This window comes from Peromyscus eremicus, chromosome 20 (assembly GCF_949786415.1).
Source record: "Peromyscus eremicus chromosome 20, PerEre_H2_v1, whole genome shotgun sequence".
NCBI lineage: Eukaryota > Metazoa > Chordata > Mammalia > Rodentia > Cricetidae > Peromyscus > Peromyscus eremicus.
Window position 1 is genome coordinate 52,091,632 of NC_081436.1, and position 22,367 is coordinate 52,113,998.

The window sequence follows — 22,367 nt, forward strand, 5'->3', positions numbered from 1 at the left end:
TAATGTTCAGTGTGTTATATTTGTGTGAATGTGTGATACCTAAAGATGTGTATCTATAAAATCTTTGTATTGTTGTGATGGCTTGACATTTTCTTTTCCAATTTACCTGTTTTTTATTTCTTTCCTTTCTGTGATTTCTTTGACTAAGAATTTCATTACTATGTTGACATAATTCTTGTTTTTATCCACTTTGAGTGTTATTAACTGTTGACTTGATTATGAAACCCTAATTTATGATTATGAGACCTTAATATATTATGATGTGGTATATCTGTACCTAGTTTCTTCAAAATTTTTAATCATACAAAAATCTCAAATTTTTTCAAATTCTCATCTTTTGTTTATTTACTGAAATCACCACATGATTTTGTTCTTTGTACTGTTAATATTGATATTGTACATGTATTGATTTCATATGTTAAGCTCTTCTTGCTTTATGAAATAAATTTGACTTTATGATGAGTACCCTTTTTAATATTTTGTAGATTCAGTTCAACAGACTTTCACTGAGGATTATTTGTTTTGTGTTGAGCAAGAAAAGAACATACAGCCATCTTATGTGTCTTTATCTGCTTTGGATATCAGGGTGGCATCAGTTTTATGGGGTATATTTTGAAGAACTTCCTTTTCTTCTGCTTGTTTTGAACAATGTAAAGAGAATTGCTTTACCTGTTCTTCAAATCTTTGTAGTACTTGCTCCTTAGGGAGGCCTTCTATTGCAGGTTTTCCTTTTGATGGGAGCCTTTCCATTACAGATGCTATCCCGTTTCTTATTATTGGTTTGTTCAGATTTTCTATTTCTTTTCTTTTTTTTCTTTTTTTTTCTTTTTTCGAGACAGAGTTTCTCTGTGTAGCTTTGTGCCTTTCCTGGAACTCGCTTTGGAGACCAGGCTGGCCTCGAACTCACAAAGATCCGCCTGCCTCTGCCTCCTAAGTGCTGGGATTAAAGGTGTGTGCCACCACTGCCCGGCTCAGGTTTTCTATTTCTTGTGACTCAAAATAGGTAAGGCATATGGGTCCATGAATTTTTTTCTAACTTACTGATTTTTTTAAATTGTTATATAAAAAATATTTAAATATTAATAGAAAATAAGACCCCAAGACAAAAATCTGACATAAAAATATTTTATTCATGGTTAAGTATGCATATTTATGTATATTTAGATGGTTATGGAAAAAAGTACAATGTAGGACTTTACTGCATACTACTTAATACATGTATCTCAGGATATGACTTTCAAAACTATTGGAAGGTTTCTTTTTTTTAATTTTTTTACCATAATGATAGAAGGAATAGATAAAACGTGATGTAGTATAGTTCTTGCTTTAATTTCCAAATATCACAAAGAAAAACCAAAATCATAACTTTCAACCCAACAATCTGTGAAATCTGACCTTCTGTTACAGAGCTGTCTACGCTTACATTTTTTTATCTTTTCCTCCATGATTCTAATTTATATATATAAACAGAAGAAATCTTAGGCCTGTTAGAAGAGTCAATTGATAAAGATGTTTCTTGTCAATCCTAATAATCTGAGTTCATTTCCTAGTACCCTCATTGTGGAAAGAGAAATCACCTTCTCCAAGGTGCCTTCAGACCTTGGAATGTGTGCCATGATTACACTCATCCCCTGCCTGCTTAAAATAAATAATAATAAAATTAATGTACAATGATTCAAAAGTTATCTGCTTCCTCTATATCCTACTAATCATTTTCATTTGTATATTATACCATTTTATCCTATTTTACCATAACCTTTTTCTGACCACAGTAGAATATTAAAACCTATACTATTTTCTTTGATTATGGATATGTTCCTCCCTGTATTACTAATTCCTTCATTAAAAGTATTTTACTTTCATCTAGAAAATTTTAAAATCTGTAAACTTTGGAATTTTTTTTCTGTTTAAGTTGATTGAGCTTTAATAGTGTCAGTTTATAGGGTTTTGTTTTCTTAAGTTGATTTCTGTTAAGTTGATTTTTTTCTGACTTAGTTGATTTGTGTCTCTTGTATTTTCTACTGAAACCATATTTTTTTTAATTAAGGTGAACTATTTTTTCTCAAAGTAACCTTTTAGTGGTATTTGTTTTTATATTTACAGTATACTTATCTGTTGATGTGGAGGGACTTTTTTTTAGTTCTTTATTTGCATGCTCTTGTTATACAATGGATATTCATTATAACACTTCCATGTGTACATGTTATGAACTTTGATCATTCTCAACCCTCTATTACCTCTTCAACCCTCTATTATCACTCATCTCCCTACACTGGTCTACTTTTCTTTTTACAGCTTTAGTAAGTCCACTTTTATTTTCGCTTCCTTGTTCTCCTAGGTCATACATATGACAGGAAAAATGCTACTTTTCTTTGTTTAGTAATGTATTTAAATTTCTCTAAAAGTATCTCAGTTTCACCCTCTCTAATATTATGTCACATCTTATTTTTAACAGATAATGTCCCATGAAATGTTACAACAGAAACAGACAAATTTTGTTGAGTACAAACTTATCTGAATTTGGTTACAAGGGGACTTTTAATTTTTTTCCTGAAGAGACACAATAGGAAGACTGCCAAATTCCCAGAAAAAATACAATGTATAAATCTAAGAGCCCTTTATCTGTGTCATACTTTAAGGGTACCCTTTCTTGACTCTACTAACTTAGATCTTCTTTGGGAGAGTCACTCAGACAGATGGAATAATCATATAAAAATTTCACACCTATCAGATACTATTCATGACATAGTCCAACTTTCTGAGATTACAAGTAAACGAACTAGGTCCAGATGGTATGGATTAGCTCAAGTGCAAACACAGTTGAAAACTCGGAGACAGCTGAAGATATACAAAACTATTTGGAATTCATCCTAATGATATCTTAAAATAAATAGTCAGTGTTATTCTTCAGAAAAATGAAATGGTCCTCACCAGGTTTCTTTCACAATTCTGAGACATACCTTTAGATCAGCACACACAAGATTAGTGATTTTACAGTGAGTGGACCAGGACATTCAATAGACTACAACATACTTCACCAAGAAGATGTTGTTAAGTCTCTTGGAATTAATAGGCAAAAAAAAAAAAATTACCACATAATGGAACAATTTCTAAATCTTCAATCTATAGCCCTTATCAATCTCTTTTCCTGTAACTGATAGTTTTGTCCAAAAGCCCCTCCGCCCATGTTGAATAGTACCAGTAGTTGTGGGCATCCATATATTTTTCCACTTAATGGCAATTTTTTCATAATTTATTGAATAAAATAACACTCATAATTGGTCACTTAACTCAACTGGTTAGAGCATAGTGCTGATAATATTTACTTAATGAATTTATTTTTTAATCTTCATTGGCATTGTTAGAAACTATCCTCACCTTGGATTGTAGCATTCAAGTAAGGAATTTTGAGCCAGTGTATCAAATGCATTTCTGCACTGTAGTATTTCTACTATAATTACATTTACCTTTTTCCTTGATGTTATAAAGTGAACCTCAGGGAAAATGTTTGTATTTATATCAAATAGTGTATCATATCAATAGAATTCAAGAGTAATGCCTTCACCTTTACAAAACTAACACAGAAATACTTATGGGAAAAATGAACATCTAAAAAGGAAGAAGATAAAATTATAAAAAAAGAGGAAGATCTGTGCCCCAGTATTAAAAGGTTAAACAATATAGTATAAACGCATAAGAATTAGATAAGTATAAATACTTCAACTTTATGTTTCTGTAAGAAAAAATTGCATGCATAGAAACATAATTATAATTCTCCTACCAGAATAATTTTTTCTTCAAATTGAAATTAGTTTTTTTTCTTACATAATGTATCCTGGTATGTTTTCTCCTCCCTCTACTCCCAGTTCCTCCCTTCCTCTCATCCCAACCAAATCCACTCCCTTTCTACTTCTCATTAGAAAACAAACAAAACCCAATAAACAGGCTCCTAAGGGATAATATCAAAATATAACAAAATAAAACTATAATAAGATAAAACAGAAAATATTAATTACCTCAGGGTTGGACAAGACAAATGAACAGAATTAAAAGAGCCCAAGAGAGGCACCAGAATCAGATGAGGTACTTGTTCACATGCTCAGGAATCCCATAAGGACACTAAACTGGAAGCCTTAGTATCTGCAAAGAGGCCTTGGTGCAGAGTCTGTGTATGCAGCCACAGTTGCTGTGAGTTCACATGAGCTTTAATAGTGTCAGTTTATAGGACTTTGTTTTCTTAAGGTCCTTCATCAGCCTGGCTCCCACACTACTTCTACCTCCTCTTCTCAGGGTTCCCTGAGCCCAGAGAAGAGGAATTTGATGGAGAAATACCCTTTACGGCTGAGTGTTACAAGGTCACTCACTTTCTGCATACAATCTGCCTGTGGGTCTCTGTATTTGTTCTCAATTGCTGTGGTGGAAAGCTTCTCTGATGATGGCTTAGCATGGCATTGAACTATGAATATAGCAGAGTGTCATTAAGAGTCATTTTATCACTTCTTTTTTATGTTGTATTTTTTTACTTTATAATTTAATTTAATTTTACATATCAGCCATGGATTCCTTTGTCTTCCCCCCTCCCGCCCCCCCCACCTTCCCAGTCCAGCCCCCATTCCCATCTCCTCCAGGGCAAAGACTCCCCTGGGGATTGAGTTCAACCTGGTAGATTCAGTTCAGGCAGGTCCAGTCCCCTCCTCCCAGGCTGAGCAAAGTGTCCCTGCATAAGCCGCAGGTTCCAAACAGTCAGCTCATGCACTGACGACAGGTCCCGGTCCCACTGCCTGGATGCTTCCCAAACAGTTCAAGCTAATCAACTGTCTCACTTATCCTGGGGACCTAATCCAGTTGGGGGCTCCTCAGCTATTGGTTCATAGTTTATGTGTTTCCCTTCGTTTGGCTATTTGTCCCTGTGCTTTTTCCAATCTTGGTCTCAACAATTCTCGCTCATACAATCCCTCCTCTTTCTTGCCAATTGGACTCCTGGAGCTCCACCTAACTCCAGGGAGGCTACCTAGAAAACAGGACCCTAAGAAAGACACAGGGATTGCCCAATGACAGAGAAATGGATGAGATCTACATGAACAACCTGGACGTGAATGGGGGTAATGAAGGGCAAGGTTCGAGAGAAAGAGAACTTCGGGGAGCGAGAGATCCCAGCTGGATCAAGAACAGAGAGGGAGAACAAGAAATAAGCAACCATGATAAATGAAGGCCACATGAAAATAGGAAGAAGCAAAGTGCTAGAGAGGTCCCCATAAATCCACAAAGATACCTCCACAATAGACTACTGGCAATGGGTGAGAGAAAGCCTGAACTGACCTACTCTGGTGATAGGATGGCCAAACACCCTAATTGTCATGCTAGAAATCTCATCCAATGACTAAGGGAACAGGATACTTTTTTTTTTTTTTTTTTTAGGTGAGTAGTATTTGGTTTTACTGTAATTCCCTGAATTATCTAGCCTCTGGTTCTCAGCCACACAAGCAGTGCTGTAGATTGGTTCCATATCATTGAGTAGCCCTTAAGTCAAATCAGATACTGGTAGGTCACCTCCACAAATTTTATGCTACCACTGCCCTTGCATATCTTGCAGGTAGCATACCACTGTAGACCAAAGAGTTTTGGCTAGCTTTGTGTTTATACTTCTCTTTTGGTAGCAAGCAGATTAACTTCCTGTGTTAAAGACACTCTAGCACAATAGCACATGGGGGTGAAAGCTTTATGTAGGCACCAGATTTTTGCAGATTCAATGAGTTGTGTAGCTGTTGTCACTGACAATGGGGACTTGCCATTAGTTTGTGGTCAGTAATCTATATTCTTGGGAGAAAAAACCTGGGTTTTTTGGTGGGCTCTATGAGATACATTTGGCCAATAACTCAACAAAGTATAACTCAGTACCAGTACTGGAAGCTTCACTAGGTGGTAAGATATGTCCAATTGGGTCTCTGTCTCTACTACTATTTGGGAATTTCATTTAGATCACCCTTGTATATGTATATATTTTAGGAAACTCCTATTATATTAGGTTGCCATATTACCCATCAAATGGCCTTAAATTTTAACTGTCTCTCTCCATATTTCCTCCCTCATTCCCTTCTTCTCTCCTCCTCTCCATTTGCTCTTCTTGTTCCTGTCCCCTCCCCCATCCATCTATAACTATGTATTCTATATTTCTGTCCTAGGGAGATCTATCTGCCTCTCCCCTTGATTCCCTTACTCTATAGTACAGTGTAAGATATAGGTAGATACAGAGCTGTGTGTGTGTCTATGGACTGTAGCTTGATTATTGACTTAATACCTAATATCCACATATAAGGGGACACATATCGTACTTCTCTTTCTTGGCTGGGGTTATCTCACTCAGCATGATATTTTTCTATCCTTTTACCTGCAAATTTCATGATTAAATCCTTAATCAGTAAAATTATTGACTGACATTTGTATAACAGACATTGACAACTTTTAACATTACTTTTAGCCAGCTGCATTTACACAGCACTCTGTATGTTTCTTTAAGTCATATCCATCCTTCACTAATAGAATGTTATATTTAATAGTGGCTAAATGAACCCATGCTTTATGTGTTAGTTATGTCTAGAGTGCTGCCAGTGGATTTGTTGCTTTTACAGGTTATCTATGAAGTATCTAACATATTTATTGATGATAACATCATATTTCAGTGTCAAAGCACTAAATACTCCTTCAATATAATTTAGCTCTAAAACACATACTTATATTGCATAATGTTCTATTATAAATGTTTAATATGTAAGATATTCTAAAGAGTTTGTTCTAGAGGCAGATAGGTTAAATTGAAGTATTACATGTCCATCCATCTTTTTTTCCTCAAAGCTTATTTTTAATGTATTTCTTTGAAATAATTTTCTGCTCCAACTAGTCTTCTTGAAGGCCATTTGAGACTGATAAAGTAATACAAATACATTGAAAACTACTTAGAATAATCTATGCATATGAAATTCATGATTCATTTAATTGAATCACATAAAATTCTCTAAAATCAGTGTAAAATCCAGATTATGTAATCTAAATGTCCATTTTTCCAATTAACTCTGTTTTAATTTCATAAATACTAGCATATGCATTTTATAATTAATAACATTGTTTCATTCTATTCCAAGAGTATTTCTATTATTTTTATTGAAAACAGATTCTTCTCTCTTACAATGCATCTCAACCACACTTTCTCCTCATTCCACTCCTCCCAGTTCCTCCCTACTTCCCTTGTCCCCCCAGATCCACTCTCCCTCCTTCTCCTCCAGAAGGAAACAATCCTCCAAACACAATAAAGCAAGATACCAAAGACAAGGCAAAATCCCTAACTGGACAAGGAGAATCAATAGGAGGAAAAGAGTCCCAAGAGCAGGCAAAAAGAGACACAACCTCTCTCACTATTAGAAGTCACACAAAATACCAAGCTAACAGACATAACATGTACTCAGAGGACTCTGTACCTGGAGAGATTCCCTCTGGGTCCTGCCAAGCCCCTGTAGTCCCATAGCCCATTCATAAAATAAACACACAGACACTTATATTACTTAAACTGTTTGGCCTAATGGCTCAGGCTTCTTGCTACCTAGTTCTTACATCTTAAATTAACCCATTTTTATAAATCTATACCTTGCCACATGGCTCGTGGCTTACCAGTCTCTTACATGTTGCTACTCATGGTAGTGGCAGCTGGTAAGCATCTCCTGACTCAGTGGTCTACTTCCCAGAATTCTCCTCTCTCCTTGTCCCGCCTATACTTCCTGCCTGGCTACTGGCCAATCAGCACTTTATTTATCAATCAATCATCCACAGAACTCAGTGCAGACCCTTGCAAGCCCAGGGTTTTTGTTTCTCATGTAAGCCCATGTGAGCCCTGCTTAGTTGATTCTGTGGGCCATGTTCTCCTGATGTCCTCCATCCCCTCTGACTCCTACATTTTTTTCCTACCCATTTTCCATGGGGTTCCCCAAGCACTTAGGGGAGGGACCCATGGAGACCACCAATTTAGCCTCTCTACATAATGTCAGGATGTGGTCTCTGCACCTGCACCCACCTTCTGCTAAAGGAAGCCTCTCTGATGACAACTGGACAAGGCACCAAACTATGGGTGTAGCAGAATATCATTAAGGAATAATTTCCCTTTTTTTTTTTTTGGCCAGTCATGTTTTGTTCTACCCAAGGTCTCTGGGCTATCCAGTCTCCTGTCCCTGACTATCCAGGCAGTGTTGTGCACATGTTCCCTCTATTGGAATGCCATCAAGTTAAACCATACATTCAGTTCCACAAGTTCTGTGCCACCATTTCCCTAGTGCTTCTTGCAGATAGATTGTAGGTCAAAGGTTTTGGGGCTGGGATGGTGTCCAGGTATCTCTTTGGATAGCCTGCAAAGTATCTTCCTGAAAAAAAAAAGAGACTGGAACACAGGAGTGAAGGCTCCATGCAGGTTCTCTGCAATGGAACCACAACTGTCAGTTTTTGAAAAGTGAACCTCTACCCTAAAATAATTTTGGGTGGTTTGGGGTATCTCCATTGGACCATCTTAGCCAACAACTCAACTGAACACAACCACAGTCCACCCGTGGAAGCTTTGCCTGACTACAGAATATGGCCAGTTCAGACGCCATATTATCCATTACTAGGAATCTTCACTTGAGTCACCCTTATAGATGCAGAAAGTTCCCACTGTACAATATTTCCACACTGTTGTCCAAATGCCACAATTCTAGTCATATCTACTTGCACTTTCTCCCTCTACATTCCTACTTGATTCTTCCCTCTCTCACCCCTATCTGTCCCCAGTTCATCCACAAAATCTATTGTATTTCCTCTTCCCAGGCAGATCCATGTGCACCCCATCCCTGAGCTTTTCTCTTTACCTAAGCCCTCTGGGTCTGTAGATTGTAGCTTGATTACCATTCACTTAACATCTAATACCTATTTATAAGTGAATATATACCATATTTATCTATCTTCCTATGGATTACCTCACTCAGGATGTTTTTTTGCCTACTTACATCCATTTGACTGCACATTTCATGATGTAAATTTTTTTAACAACTGAGTAGTACTCCATTGTGTTAATGTTCTACATATTCTTTGTCCATCCTTTGGTTAACAGACATCTAGATTGTTTCCAGTTTCTGGCTATTATAAAAAAGCTTGCAGTCAGGATACCATTGTAGATTAAAGGGTTTTGGCTGGCTTGGTGTTTACATTTCTGTTTTGGGAGCATGTGGATTATCTTCCTATACAAAAGTCATTAGCACATAAGGATGAAGGCTCTATGTAGGCACCAATAGGACTTCGCCAGATTCAATGGGTTGTGTAGGTGTCATCTTCAGCAACAGGGTTTTGCTGTTTGTTTGGGAACAATCTATAGCCTTAGCAATGGTCTGATTTTTGGTGGGGGGATTCACATAGGACCCTTTTTGCCAATAACTCAGTGATATGTAACCCAATCACAGTATTAGAAGCTTCATTTTGATGACAAGAGATATCCAGTTGGTGATTTCATTTAGATAACTTTCATATATGTATATATTTCAGGAATCTTCTACTGTATCATGTCACCATATTACTTCTCAAATGGCCCTTAATTGTAGCTGTTTTATCCAGTATTCCTCCTTTCTCCTTTTCCCCCCTCCTCCTCACAGTTAATCCTCTTGTTCCCGTCTCCCTTCATCTTGCTAACAAAATCTATCTGTACCTTCTAGTTCTTTGCTATATACCTAACCTCTGTGGTTTTATCACTGATATAACAGTTTATCCACATATAAGATAATGCATACTATATTTGACTTTCTGGGTCTGGGTCAACTTCTTCAATCCTTATCTGAAAAATAAGAAGTGAAAAAAAGCAAAATAAAACTATAGTACAGCCAATTTAAATTCAAGCACAATTTGAAAACACAAGCCAATAAAAAAGCATAACAATATTTCCTGTTTGATAGACAAGAAGCCCCTCTGAATCAATATGGAACATTTGGAGTCAAGGAAAGGGTGCAAGTAAAAAGCCAAGCAGCCGGGCGGTGGTGGCACATGCCTTTAATCCCAGCACTCAGGAGGCAGAGGCAGGCAGATCTCTGTGAGTTTGAGGCCAGCCTGGTCTCCAAAGCGAGTTCCAGGAAAGCTACACAGAGAAACCCTGTCTCAAAAAAAGCCAAGCAAAATTACTAGAAGCAACAACAACAACAACAAAAAACCCAAACAAACAAACAAACAAACAAAACTGTAGTAAGCCATATTAATGATGAAGAGAATTACAAATAAAAACAGAGTAGAATAGTTGTCAGCATGGAAGATAAATAAATGATGTTATTTTAGTCATATTTCAAGGTGCTATTTTATACGGCATTGTGACAGAATACTGAATAAACTTTAGAGAATAGTTTAGGTCCATTTATTTTATTTTAGTTTTTGATTTTTCAAGACAAGTTTTCACTGTGAAGCTCTGGCTGTCTTGGAATTCATTATATTGTCCAGGCTGGCTTTGAACTCTGAGATTCACCTGTCTCTGCCTCCATAGTGTTGGAAATAAAGGAATGAGCCACTTGTGAGCAGTAGAATTCTTACCAGCCATTTACATTTTAAAACACATACAGTGACTAATCTTTCTTCTAGTCTCATCTTGCAGTAATAATACAAACCTAAGCACAAATAGTAGGGAACTGCATGGAGATGAGAGATCATCTCCAAATCTTCATGTAGGTACTATAACATTCTTAAAACTTAAAATAAGAACCAAATAGCCAGCATATGACCATAGCCAAGCACAAAAATCTCAAGTATTAAGTCATTTCTCTATTCAATTACATCACATGTTTTGTCGATTGCTTTGAGTCAATGGGTACAACTTTCTTCACACATCAGGTCTCTTTGAGATCTTCCTGTTTCACATTCACGGATGAAGAAATCTTGCTGTATTTTCATAGTGAAAGACTGTTAATATATGTAATACTTTGATCAAGCTTTGCCACTATTGAATTTGTGAAAAAGCGATGTTCATGCATGGACCTAGAAATCTACTTTTTCCAAAGAAATGTGACTAGAATTTGCTCAGTTTTTCCAAATATGAACACATACACATGTGCACAAACATACACATGTACACAGGAGCAGAAAGAGGGAAAACCACATACATGTTCACAAAACAAAAGGTTGAGTGGCAGCAGGTATGACCCAAACACTCAGCGTTAGTTTTACTTGTCATTTCATTACTGCTCCTTATATACCTTTAAATGAAAAGAAAAAACTAAAAGAGTCACTTTCAACAGTAGGCTATAGATTCACAGGGAGTCTTCACTGGAATGAATGGAGCATTGGTGTAGCCAAAAGATTTCCTGTGTCCTGCCTGGTCCACAGCTGCTCAAATCCCAATAAATACGCAGAGGCTTATATTAATTACAAACTGTATGGCCATTAGGTAAGGCTTATTGCTAACTAGCTTTTATACTTAAATTAACCCATAATTCTTATCTATGTTTAGCCACCTGGCTTGGTACCTTTTCTCAGTTCTGCCTTCACATCTTGCCTCCTCTATGTCTGGCTGGTGACTCCTGACTCAGCCCTTCCTCTTCCCAGAATTCTCCTTGTCTGCTTATCCCACCTATACTTCCTGCCCAGCTACTGAGCATTTTATTAAAACCAGTTTACAAGGGCATTATCCCACAGCACATTGGTTTTAAGATTTGCTTCAAAGCTGTGCCAAAGGTCTTGTGTATTTCTTCATTTAGCAAATTACCTGTACCAAGAAAAGTATGAGCAACTATCAGATATGATAAATAAGCTTCCTTTAGAAGCTTATAATTGCATGTGCATTTTAGAAAATGAATTTTGAGCCAGGCTGTGGAGGCTCACACTTTTAATCCTACCACTTTGGAGGCAGAGACAGGTGCATGTCTGAGTTTGAGGCCTGCCTGGTCTACTGAGTGAGTTCCAGGACAGCCAGAGCTACACAGAGAAAAATCTGCCTTGAACTCCCCACCCATGCAAGAAAGAAATGAATTTTGTCAGAGAATTGGTATATAGAAAGTATCACTTACACCAATCTCTTGTTCTCAGAGTCATTGTAGCCACACAGTCTACCAGGTCACTAGTAACTGAGCACTTTTATGTATGTCCTATTCATATCAAGTTCTATGAAGAATCCAGTCTATTTCAGAAGTGGAGAAATTGAGAATCCTTTTCATAGACAGTAAATTGATATTAGACAGGATTTGCTCAAGTGGGTATAATTTCTGCAAGTCAACTAGAGAAGAAATATTTTAGAATTGAGAGTACCATGACTAGCTGGAAATTTAGGTATGGCACGTTCCAGGAAGAATAAGAGCCAACATTAGCACAAGTAAAGTGTGTGAATATGAACAATATCTGAGCATGATACTTGAAAGGAAGTCTGCAGTAATCATTTGGATATTATGTTAGGTATTTTCAAACTCATTCTATAAGAAACAGCTACAAAATTTTCTACGCATATAGTAAGGTAATCAAGTATACATTTAGATAGTATAATAGCACAGAAGATACTTCAGTGAAGAGAGAAAGTGAGGTGTATAGCATAGATAAGCTACTCTTCATTTAGTCTAGGAGAAGTGATGTAGAAGTCCCCAGCATGAAGAACAAGTTAACCTAAAATCACATACATCCAAGTACCAGTTCCATACAAGACTGTGGCAGTGATTACAGCCAAGAGTGAAGTATGGGTGTGAGTTAAAGAATGTTGTGTAAAAGTCATCTTAATTAAATGTTTATCAAATTCTTAGGAGACTTTGGGGAAGAAAATTTACCTAGGACTTCAAATAAATGGGAAGGATGATGCTGCCAATTTTAGGTTACCAACTCCAACATGAACATCCATGTCATGGAAATAAATTAGTGTCAATGCCCCTGTGCTGTTTCCTAGAAAATGACTATGGCCTTATCATGTGAATGTTAAGAAATACAAAAACTTGCCGGGCGGTGGTGGCGCACGCCTTTAATCCCAGCACTCGGGAGGCAGAGCCAGGCGGATCTCTGTGAGTTCGAGGCCGGCCTGGGCTACCAAGTGAGTTCCAGGAAAGGTGCAAAGCTACACAGAGAAACCCTGTCTCGAAAAACCAAAAAAAAAAAAAAAAGAAATACAAAAACTTGATCTTCAACATGACAATGCTGATAACTCCGTAAAAACATAAGTGTATATGAAGATGCATGCTGAGTTGAAGCTCACTTAAAAAGATAATTGATTATTTTTGTCAAGCTAGAAAAGTATAATATGTGGGAATTTTAACTCAAAGGAATACACATCACAGTAATTAGCACCGCTGAACTTTGTAGTTCAGGAAGGGATAAAAAAAAAAACAAACACCGTGTTTTGACTAGCATTTCATTAAGAAGAAAGAGGTAGAAAATTGAGAAAATATTACCACTTTCTGTGTAAATCCATTAAAATTACTTGCATAGCCTTTCTTATGTCTTAGTGGCCTAACTCATGGGCAAAAAAAAAAAAAAAAATACAAATGACTCAATTTAATATTGATGTTTCCCAACAGTTATTTGCAGTCTTTAGATACTTATTTAGTGGCAAAGATTTTCTTTTCAAACTACTCAGTCAATCCAAGGCTTTGCTTCTTTCTCTTTGTGAACTTGTATTAAGATAATTATAGGTAAATATATCTCTTTCTATCTGAGAAATTTACATGCAGAACACAGTTATCTTACATCACACTTACATTGACAAATCCTTGCAACATTTAATATATCAAAGTTGTGATTCTTGGCCTGTGAAAACAGTGCAATTTCCATATACTATGTATTTCAATATATTTTATACTTTTATTTATAACTAGTTTTCAACTCATGTACAAACTCTCAAGTTTTCAAATTTCAGAATGCAACAAGCACTCTAATTTCAATATATAACATTAGAGTATCATAATATGCATTTCAATGCTGTCATAATTGTGCAATTTTGAACTTAGCATCTACTGAAAGATATTTGATTACTGTGATTTTTTACACAGGGTGTATACCTATGTTTGAAATTTAAATTTCTCTTTCAGTGAAGACGTGTGGCTCTAATCTTCAAGGACCGAGTGGCACCTTTACGTCTCCCAACTTTCCATTCCAGTATGACAGCAATGCACAATGTGTCTGGGTCATTACAGCAGTGAATACAAATAAGGTAAGGGTGACAGCACTTTGAAGACACAGTCATAAAGACAATGATGACAAGCTGGTGAGGAAAGGACAGGACAGAAGTCTGTAATGCCAGCATGATTTCACAATGTAGATTTACTTATTTTATTTCTATTTTTTAAAAGAAATCTAAATGAGAAATTTGAAAGCTAGTGTCTCTGCTCCCAATAACTAACATATGAATGAAGTTATCATTGATTTTTGATATATACGTTTGGAATTTGCAAGCCGAACAGCTGGGGATTATGGCTCTTCACTTGACATATTTTCCACTTGATGTGTCTTTTAGGTATACCATGTTTTCATGCTTAGTTAACTTTCAATTGTGTCTTGCTGGCACTAAAAATCATTCAGTAATCTATTAAATATAAATGATTTAATGTGCTCAGAAGGAATAGGGGATCCATGTTATGGATGTTTCAAATGGTTGAATTTTATTTTTTTGATGCTAACACAGGTAATGCAGTGTGAGCTATTCTACCACAAATCAGATTGTAAGATCAACTCTAGACAAAAAGAATTAAATTTAGATTAAGTCTCTTGCTTTCACTGCTCTGATTCTCTTTGAAAGTACATTTTTCTATTAGTTTTGTTTTGCTTTAAGAACTAAATATCCAAAAGTCTTCTCAATTCCTCTGATTCTAATATTTTTTCTGGTTAGGGTAGAAAAGCTTAATAGACCAGACTATAAAACCATGTAAGATCAGGAATCTCATAGCGATGTATAATTTAGTTAACATTTTAGTTTGCTTAAACTCTTATTCATTGTCTTCCTTTTTGAAATGAGATGAGTAAAAGCATGTATTTCCTGTTTATAGTGAGTAATAAGTATAATAACATATGTTGAGTCATCTGTTGTATTAGTTGATCTTTGGAATGTATTAATAATTGTTAGAAAAACTAAGCACTGTCTAAGAGAATGTCTCTAGCATCCATCAAGCTCTTGAACCCTGACACACATATAATTTCATAGTGCACTAAGGAATGTAAACTATAGCTTGAAAACACTTTTGGAAAGATTTATTTCCATAGATTGCCTTCTAGAACCCTTTAGGAAAGGTAATTGCTAACAGATCCCACTAGCACACATCTCTATTGTCTGCTATAAATCCCAGTAAGTGTGCTGTTTAAATCTATGCTTTGTGTAACTTTCATGATGATTGTAGTTCATGTGTATTTGGTTATTTAAAATCAATCATATTGTTTTAATCATTGAAAGTACATAGCTGCCTGGCACATATTATGTGTGAGACATGAAATCTACAGACATTGATGCAAGAAATTTATCTGGACTGCTGCTCTCACTAAATATATGATTATAGACATGGTCACTGAATCTTATGAAAAATCTGTTTTTTTTTTCTTGTATTTGAGATCCACACATCCTGTAAGTTTGTGTTACTGTTGAGCAAGGAGAATGTGAAATTCCTAATAGCTAGGAAGAATAATTTTCAGTGTCATGTACATATTACTTGAATGTACATGCTAAGAATCCACCTTGCTAAGAAATGATTTCTTCTCAGTTGCTTCTTAAAACAACTTCATTTTTAATACAAAAGTGTTTCTATATTTAATTATGTGATATTGTCTATGTCTTAGTGTAAAATACGAAGCAATTGACTTATTAGCCATTAATTATTTCCTTATCATAATTAAAATCTCAAAAAAATATAATATAGGTGCTAGAAAAATCCTCAGCAGTTAAAGTTCATACTCTTCTTGCCAAGGACCAGAGTTCAGGTCCAACACCTACTTTGTGTGTTTCGATATTATCTGTAACTAGGATTTCAGCTAAATCCAATACCCCCATCTGGCCTGGTGGGAGCAGCAATTGGGTATCCAACCTAAATAATTACACACAATTAATTAAAACCTAAAAATGAAATCTTTAGAAATAAAAATGTCTGAACATCAAAAGCTTGGTATGTGTTTCTATGTTGCTCTATGACTGTTTCTCAGGATACGGACAGGGAATATTTTTATTAATTTTGGAATTTGATTACTGAAAATGATTAGGGCTTACTTTATAGTAACAAGTTAAAGTGTCAAAACTGGTACTTCACCCGTCATTGAATTGATTGTTATTTTTACATTAATAAACCAGTTTAACATTGTCACCATGTGTGAAATGAATTGAAGTTTCAACTTTATCTGTTTCTTCTCTTAGAGTTCCCTTAAGTTTTTTTTCCAGTTTCAAAAGAAAGTCAAATATAGCTTTTCTGGTGCAAATCACAGTGTTTCAATGTAAATAAAATGGAAAATCAGCATAGAAAACTTCAGATGTATAACTAGTGGGTGGGAGTTATTTAGAAAAAATGAGAGAAGAATGTTCACCAATAAATATTTGGAGCAAGGATAGCTTATTTTGCTTAAGAAACAAACTCAAATACCCTTGTGCATATCTACCTACTTATCAATCATCCAACTATTAGTTCAATTTTCAATATATCTGTCTACCCCATTTCATGACATGTAAAGTGGCCTTTAAATTCATTTTAGTGAGAATGCAAAGTCTACCTTCTTTATACAAAAATAATTTCTGACTTTTCTGATTTGCAGGTTTTTTTATTTGTGGTATAAATGGAATGATTTAATTATGTTAGACTTTGAGGAAATTGTATTTAAGGTATTTATAAATTAGAACAAGAGAGAAAATGCAGTTTTGTTTTGTTTTACAAATAAAGTTAATAGAATTTTTTCAATTAAAAAATCATAGGGTAAGGTAAAATTTTCAAAATCTGTTTTGTGAGTGAGAGTTAAAAGAGAATGTTACCATTTTCAATCAGAAATGTCAACTATTTACTTCTTAATTTCCAGATGCCACATATTAATAAAGTTGGGATTAAAGTTCATTGAAGTTCATTAAAATTATAAATTTAACCTAAAATTGACATAAAATGAATGTAATAACTGACAACATTTAAATAAAATCTTATCTGGGATGTCAAGAATGCATTTGACACAATTAGTACAGATGAACTCAGACAAGCATTATTTTAAGCTCCCAACATTCATATTCTGCATGCATTTCAATATTGAACATCTTCCTCACCATAGAGAGTTCTGTTGGTTGATCAAATATAGAGAAAACAAAAGTTAATGACAGTGGATATTGATGAGAATATATATTTTACAACAAGGAAATTTCTCTAACTGAAGTTAATATTGACAGGAACTCATGGAAAGAATAGTTGAACTCTTAGTAGTAAAGGTAACTGGGTTTTTGAGTTTTTCTATTTTATCTCACATCATCCAAATAACTCTCAAACAAATCCCAGATGTCCTTTCTGCCTTAATTTGTGCTCAGTGTCACAGGGAAAAGGTTACAAGTCTAGTGTATGCAGGGAATAGTAAATATTTTAGTTGTATTTATACTGGTTTATAAATAAATTTTGACAATATTTATATCAGATGTTAGTTCTATTATAGAAATAATTATTGATTTCATGAAGTTCTTGTAAAATGTCATTATAAGATTTCCTATCATCCTGACATACACAGTGTTTTGCAGTTTAGGTGATATGTATCATCACTGAAACATGCCCCGATCTTAAATTTAGAGAAATGAGGGAAAATTTTAAATTAGGGGAGAAAAAGTCTGTCTAGGAAGATCATCCCATTCTTTTGTTTCTGTTAAAAGCACCTAGTGAAGTTCTATTTTAGATGAGGAAACATAATTAAGCTGTGAATTATTAGTTTCCTGTGTTTACTACAACAATGAAATTGTTTGATTTTCTTTAGACCAACAATAAATTCATTCAGTGCACCTCACCACAAAGACTTTAAAAATTGGAAGGTGCCCTTGACTTTCACTCGTAACACTGTTCTTAGGGCAAGTAAGTGTCATGTTTCCATCATTGGAACTGGTCTTCTGACACTTCATTTAATACTCACACTTAAAGAAACACTAATTCTTTCTGCCAAAATTTGGAGAATTTAGGACTGTGCCAATTTCACTGCCAGGTCTATGGTCTTTGGTAGGCAGGCAGAGTTCATTATTCTACCGACTACAGGTATTGTAATTTTAGTTCCTGGAAAAGCAGCCCCAAGGTAGAATTGAATGAACACAGGTTGTTAAAGCATACTAAGTGGAAATAAAAAGGTAGTAGAAGTACTAGCACATTTTAATAACAGCAAAACTACAACTATAGGCAAAAGCTAAGCAGTAAACCAATGCCAGCAGTGTAAGCCACACTTGTGAGTCTGTTTCGAATCAGAGCAGAAAGCTAGCAATTTATACTTCTCCATTCCATAACCATCAGCTAAGCATTAGCCCATGTAGGCCTCCATGTGTTGCCTATGAGCAGCAACATCAGTTCCCTAGAAGGCTTACTGGGGAAGTCATTTAGAAGCAAATGCGTTTGGAAGATAGAGGGCTATTCAAGGCCAAGAGACATTCAAGAGCTTTGGATCGATCGTTTGTAGTAGCTGCTGCCACGACCTTGTTTGCTACAGTAGAAGGGGATTAAATGGTCACATTGAGGCAGGAATTAAATTTTTAACTAAAAGCAAAGACATTTGAGCAGTCATACCAAGTTATAGTATGCTGTGGATATCGCTTTGTATAAATAAAGCACTGATTGGCCAGTGACCAGGCAGGAAGTATAGGCGGGACAAGGAGAGAGGAGAATTGAGGAAGGAAGAAGGAAGGGGAGACCGGCTGGAGCCACCGCCAAGACAAGGAAGATGTAAAGTACCGGTAAGCCACGAGCCACGTGGCAAAGTAAAGATTAATAGAAATGGGCTGAATATAAGAGTGAGAGCTAGACAATGAGAGGCCTGAGCTAATGGCCAAGCAGTTTAAATAATGTAAGAGTCTGTGTGTTTATTTTATAAGTGGGCTCCGGGACTGGCAGGACTTGGCGGTGGGAGCTGGAGAAAAATTCTCCAGCTACAATAGTACTTAAAGGGCAATGATGATATGTAGATTTTGATATGTATATGGAAAGGAATGAGAAAACAAATGAATATTTCAAAGAAAATAAACATAGCTGATCTCGAAAAAACAAAAAAGAAAAAAATAGAATATATCTGGAACACTTTGTTCTTGACACTTAGATGAACAACAAAAATGCTGACATTTTATTTTCTATTTCTTCACTGATTCTAGTATATTCTCAACTCCAGCCACAGTACCTATATTTTACATAGTGCCTTCATTTATTTTAAATATTTTATTTAATTTTACCTTGTTAGATACAATGAATAGGTAGGTATGTAAACCCAAACAAACATCAATGAACAATAGTCCCATATAAGGAAATAATCCAATTATTTGTTATAATGATTATCTCTGGAAAAGGATTAAAGATGTTCTTCCCCTTGACTGTGGAGAAAAATTTAACCTGTCATCCTGCAATAGCCATGCCAATATTACACTAGTGCCATACCTTGCTTGGTGGTTTGATATCATGGCATATGGGTTCTAGAACTGGATAAAAACATTCACGTATTTTTATCTCAGTAGTCTGAATAAAAAACATGCAAGCATAGGAAAGCCAGCAGAGTAGAAGTTTCCTGGTCAGTTTGAGATTGATTCCACTTTGTAGTACAGAGTATGTGATGTCTTCAGTAATAGGATCTTAAAATGTAGTTATGGTGTGTAACGAGAAGCAATGCCATTAGACAGACAAGGCACTCTTCAGGTCTCATTCTTTAATGTGGAAGAGAATTCCCACTTAATAGTTTCCAGGGCAGAACAAGCCATTCCATTTTCATAGTATTCCTTCAGGCATCCATACATGGATTTAGTGGGTCATTAAAACAACAAAAACAGAAACAAAAGACGTGGAATTGGGAAGGAGATATGCTGTGAAAGGTATGAGAGGAGATGTAGAAGGGAAATAGGGGTGGATATGATTGTATGTCGTTATGAAAATAAACACAATTATCAATAATATAAAAATAAAGATAATCTGTGAAAATTTAAATATTATAGCATATTTTATAATTTAAAATATACTTAAATAAAAATTATCTAATGAAAGACATTAACATTATAATGTCATTGGTATTGTGGAACACTTCCTTTTTGAAAAGTTTCCTTTCCTGGACCTAATTATTCTATTCTGAAAGTTTCTCTACCTTCTCAGTACTGGCAGTACTTATCTTCCCTTTACATCTCTTTAATAAGTCACCATTCTTAAGTATTAGCAATTCATTTCTCATTCTCCTTCATTGTTACATATCTAAATGTAAATCCAGTAGATTCATTCCAGCTAATTAACATTCTTATAATGTGCTAATGTTTTCTTTCACTCATATTTCCATTGTTCTCCTTTAGAATATCAACTAATTTTGAAACTAGTAAGGCAATGGACAAGGTAAAGAAAATAATGATTTTGACTATTATATGATTTTATGAAAAAAAAATGGTTCCATTCCTATAGTAACAATTTAGCCTAAAAGGGCTATTGACAATACACTTATTTTCTTATGGGAGAAAAATATATAGTCCGTGGCAGAGGAGTTGTCCAGCTGGGGTCTTCCTCTGACAAAATTAATGTCAGCAAGATCAAGGAAGTTCTAAAGCAAGCATATTTGTGGGACAGTGATTTCATTAGAAAGCCATGTCCAGCAAAGAGGCAAAGAACTCTCTCTTATATCTAGAAATAAAATTTTGACAAAGACAAGGTGAAATCTGACCTTAGACTAAATCTCCTATTTTTCTTCTCAATTGGATTCATTTATGAAAGACAGTATTGAATGTGACTTAATCATCTAAACATCCAAAACATTCCACTCCTGCTCTCTCTATTTCCATTACCAACAGCTGTCATTTTTCTTTTATTGAAAATGTATATTTTATTCAACATATTCAGATGACAGTTTTTTTTGAAATCTTCCCCACCTTCCATCCTACCATGTCAACACTCTTTCTGTCTTTCCATAAAAAACAAACTGGCATCTAAAAAATTATAATAAAATAAGATAAAACTAAAACAAACCAGAATAGAACACAGCAAACAGACAAACAGAGGAAAAAGCCAAAGAAAAGGTACAAGAAAAACCAGAGATTCAGAGATACATAGATTTGTACATAAAAGAATCCCATAAAAGTACAAAACCAGAATCCCTGGTATATTCACAAAAGACATAGGAGTTTAAAAAACAAAAACAAACAAACCCCAAAACAAGAAATTACTGAAGCATTATAAGACAAAAAACTGCCATTGAGTTTTCTTTGTGCTAGCCATTTGTGCTGGCCATGGGGCCAACCCTTAAGAGTGGTTTGAATCCCCAAGAGACTCAGAGAAAAATAATTTTTCATTATTAAAGTATCCTATAGAAGCATGGGTGAGGGGTTACATGCAAAAGTATGATTGGTTTGAAGATAACTGTAACACCTGAAAGCCCATCCCAGCATGGGTGTAAGAATACACTCATGAAAGATGTATCCCTTGAGATCATTGAGTAACTTGCTGAGTAAACTCCTCTAGAGAGTCTTCATTCTCTTAGTAAGTGTTTAAACTTGGTGAGAGACCCTATGAAACTTAAAAGTTTCTGAGCTTCTGAAGCCCGATAACATTCATTTGCTTCTTGTATCTGAACAGTCTCCCTATTCCCTATGGGAGGAAATGTTTAAATTTAGAGGAAATAGTAACACCACAGGTAATTACTCTACTATCATAGAAAAATGCTTCCCATAACAGTACAGAGGCTAAGGGTTTGCTTATGAGACAGATCACTTAATTATCTTACTTAGCAACTGCAAGGGTCTGTCTTTGATCCCTTACATTGTATTTATTCATGAATTTTGAGTAAATATTAATAAGCAACACCAGTAACCGGTGTTATAATATTTAAACAACTCTTATTATTACTTTTCAAAAATAGCTGTATGCTTGTGTGTTTATTAATTTCTTTCGTATGTGTGTGTGTGTGTGTTTGTCTGTGTGTGTGTGTGTGTGTGTGTGTGTGTGTGTGTGTGTGTGTGTGTCCTACTCCATTCTGTGCTGCTTTCACAGAGTTCCAGGATCTGGCTAAACTATAAGGAAAGAAACTGTACTTTATCATAGTTTTTGAGGCTTTGGGGTCCAAGATGATTGTATCTACAGCTTTCATTTTCAAGTAAGGACTACTGTTAAATTTCTAATATGGCAGGAATTTATATCTTTCCCACAGAGGAGGAACATCATGTCTTCTCATGGGCAGAACGTGAAAAGCAAGTGAAATTGCTGCCACTT

The 22,367-nt window shown here is 35.4% G+C and overlaps 1 protein-coding gene across 3 annotated transcripts in view; it reads left to right on the plus strand.

Annotated features, from left to right (window-relative positions):
• Positions 1-22,367, plus strand: part of Csmd3 (CUB and Sushi multiple domains 3) — a 1,140,535-nt gene that overhangs the window by 539,102 nt on the left and 579,066 nt on the right. For all 3 annotated transcript variants that reach the window (XM_059246844.1, XM_059246845.1, XM_059246847.1), the window contains one exon: positions 14,046-14,167. In XM_059246844.1, coding sequence (XP_059102827.1) covers positions 14,046-14,167 — 122 coding nt within the window. The remainder of the gene's footprint in view (positions 1-14,045; positions 14,168-22,367) is intronic.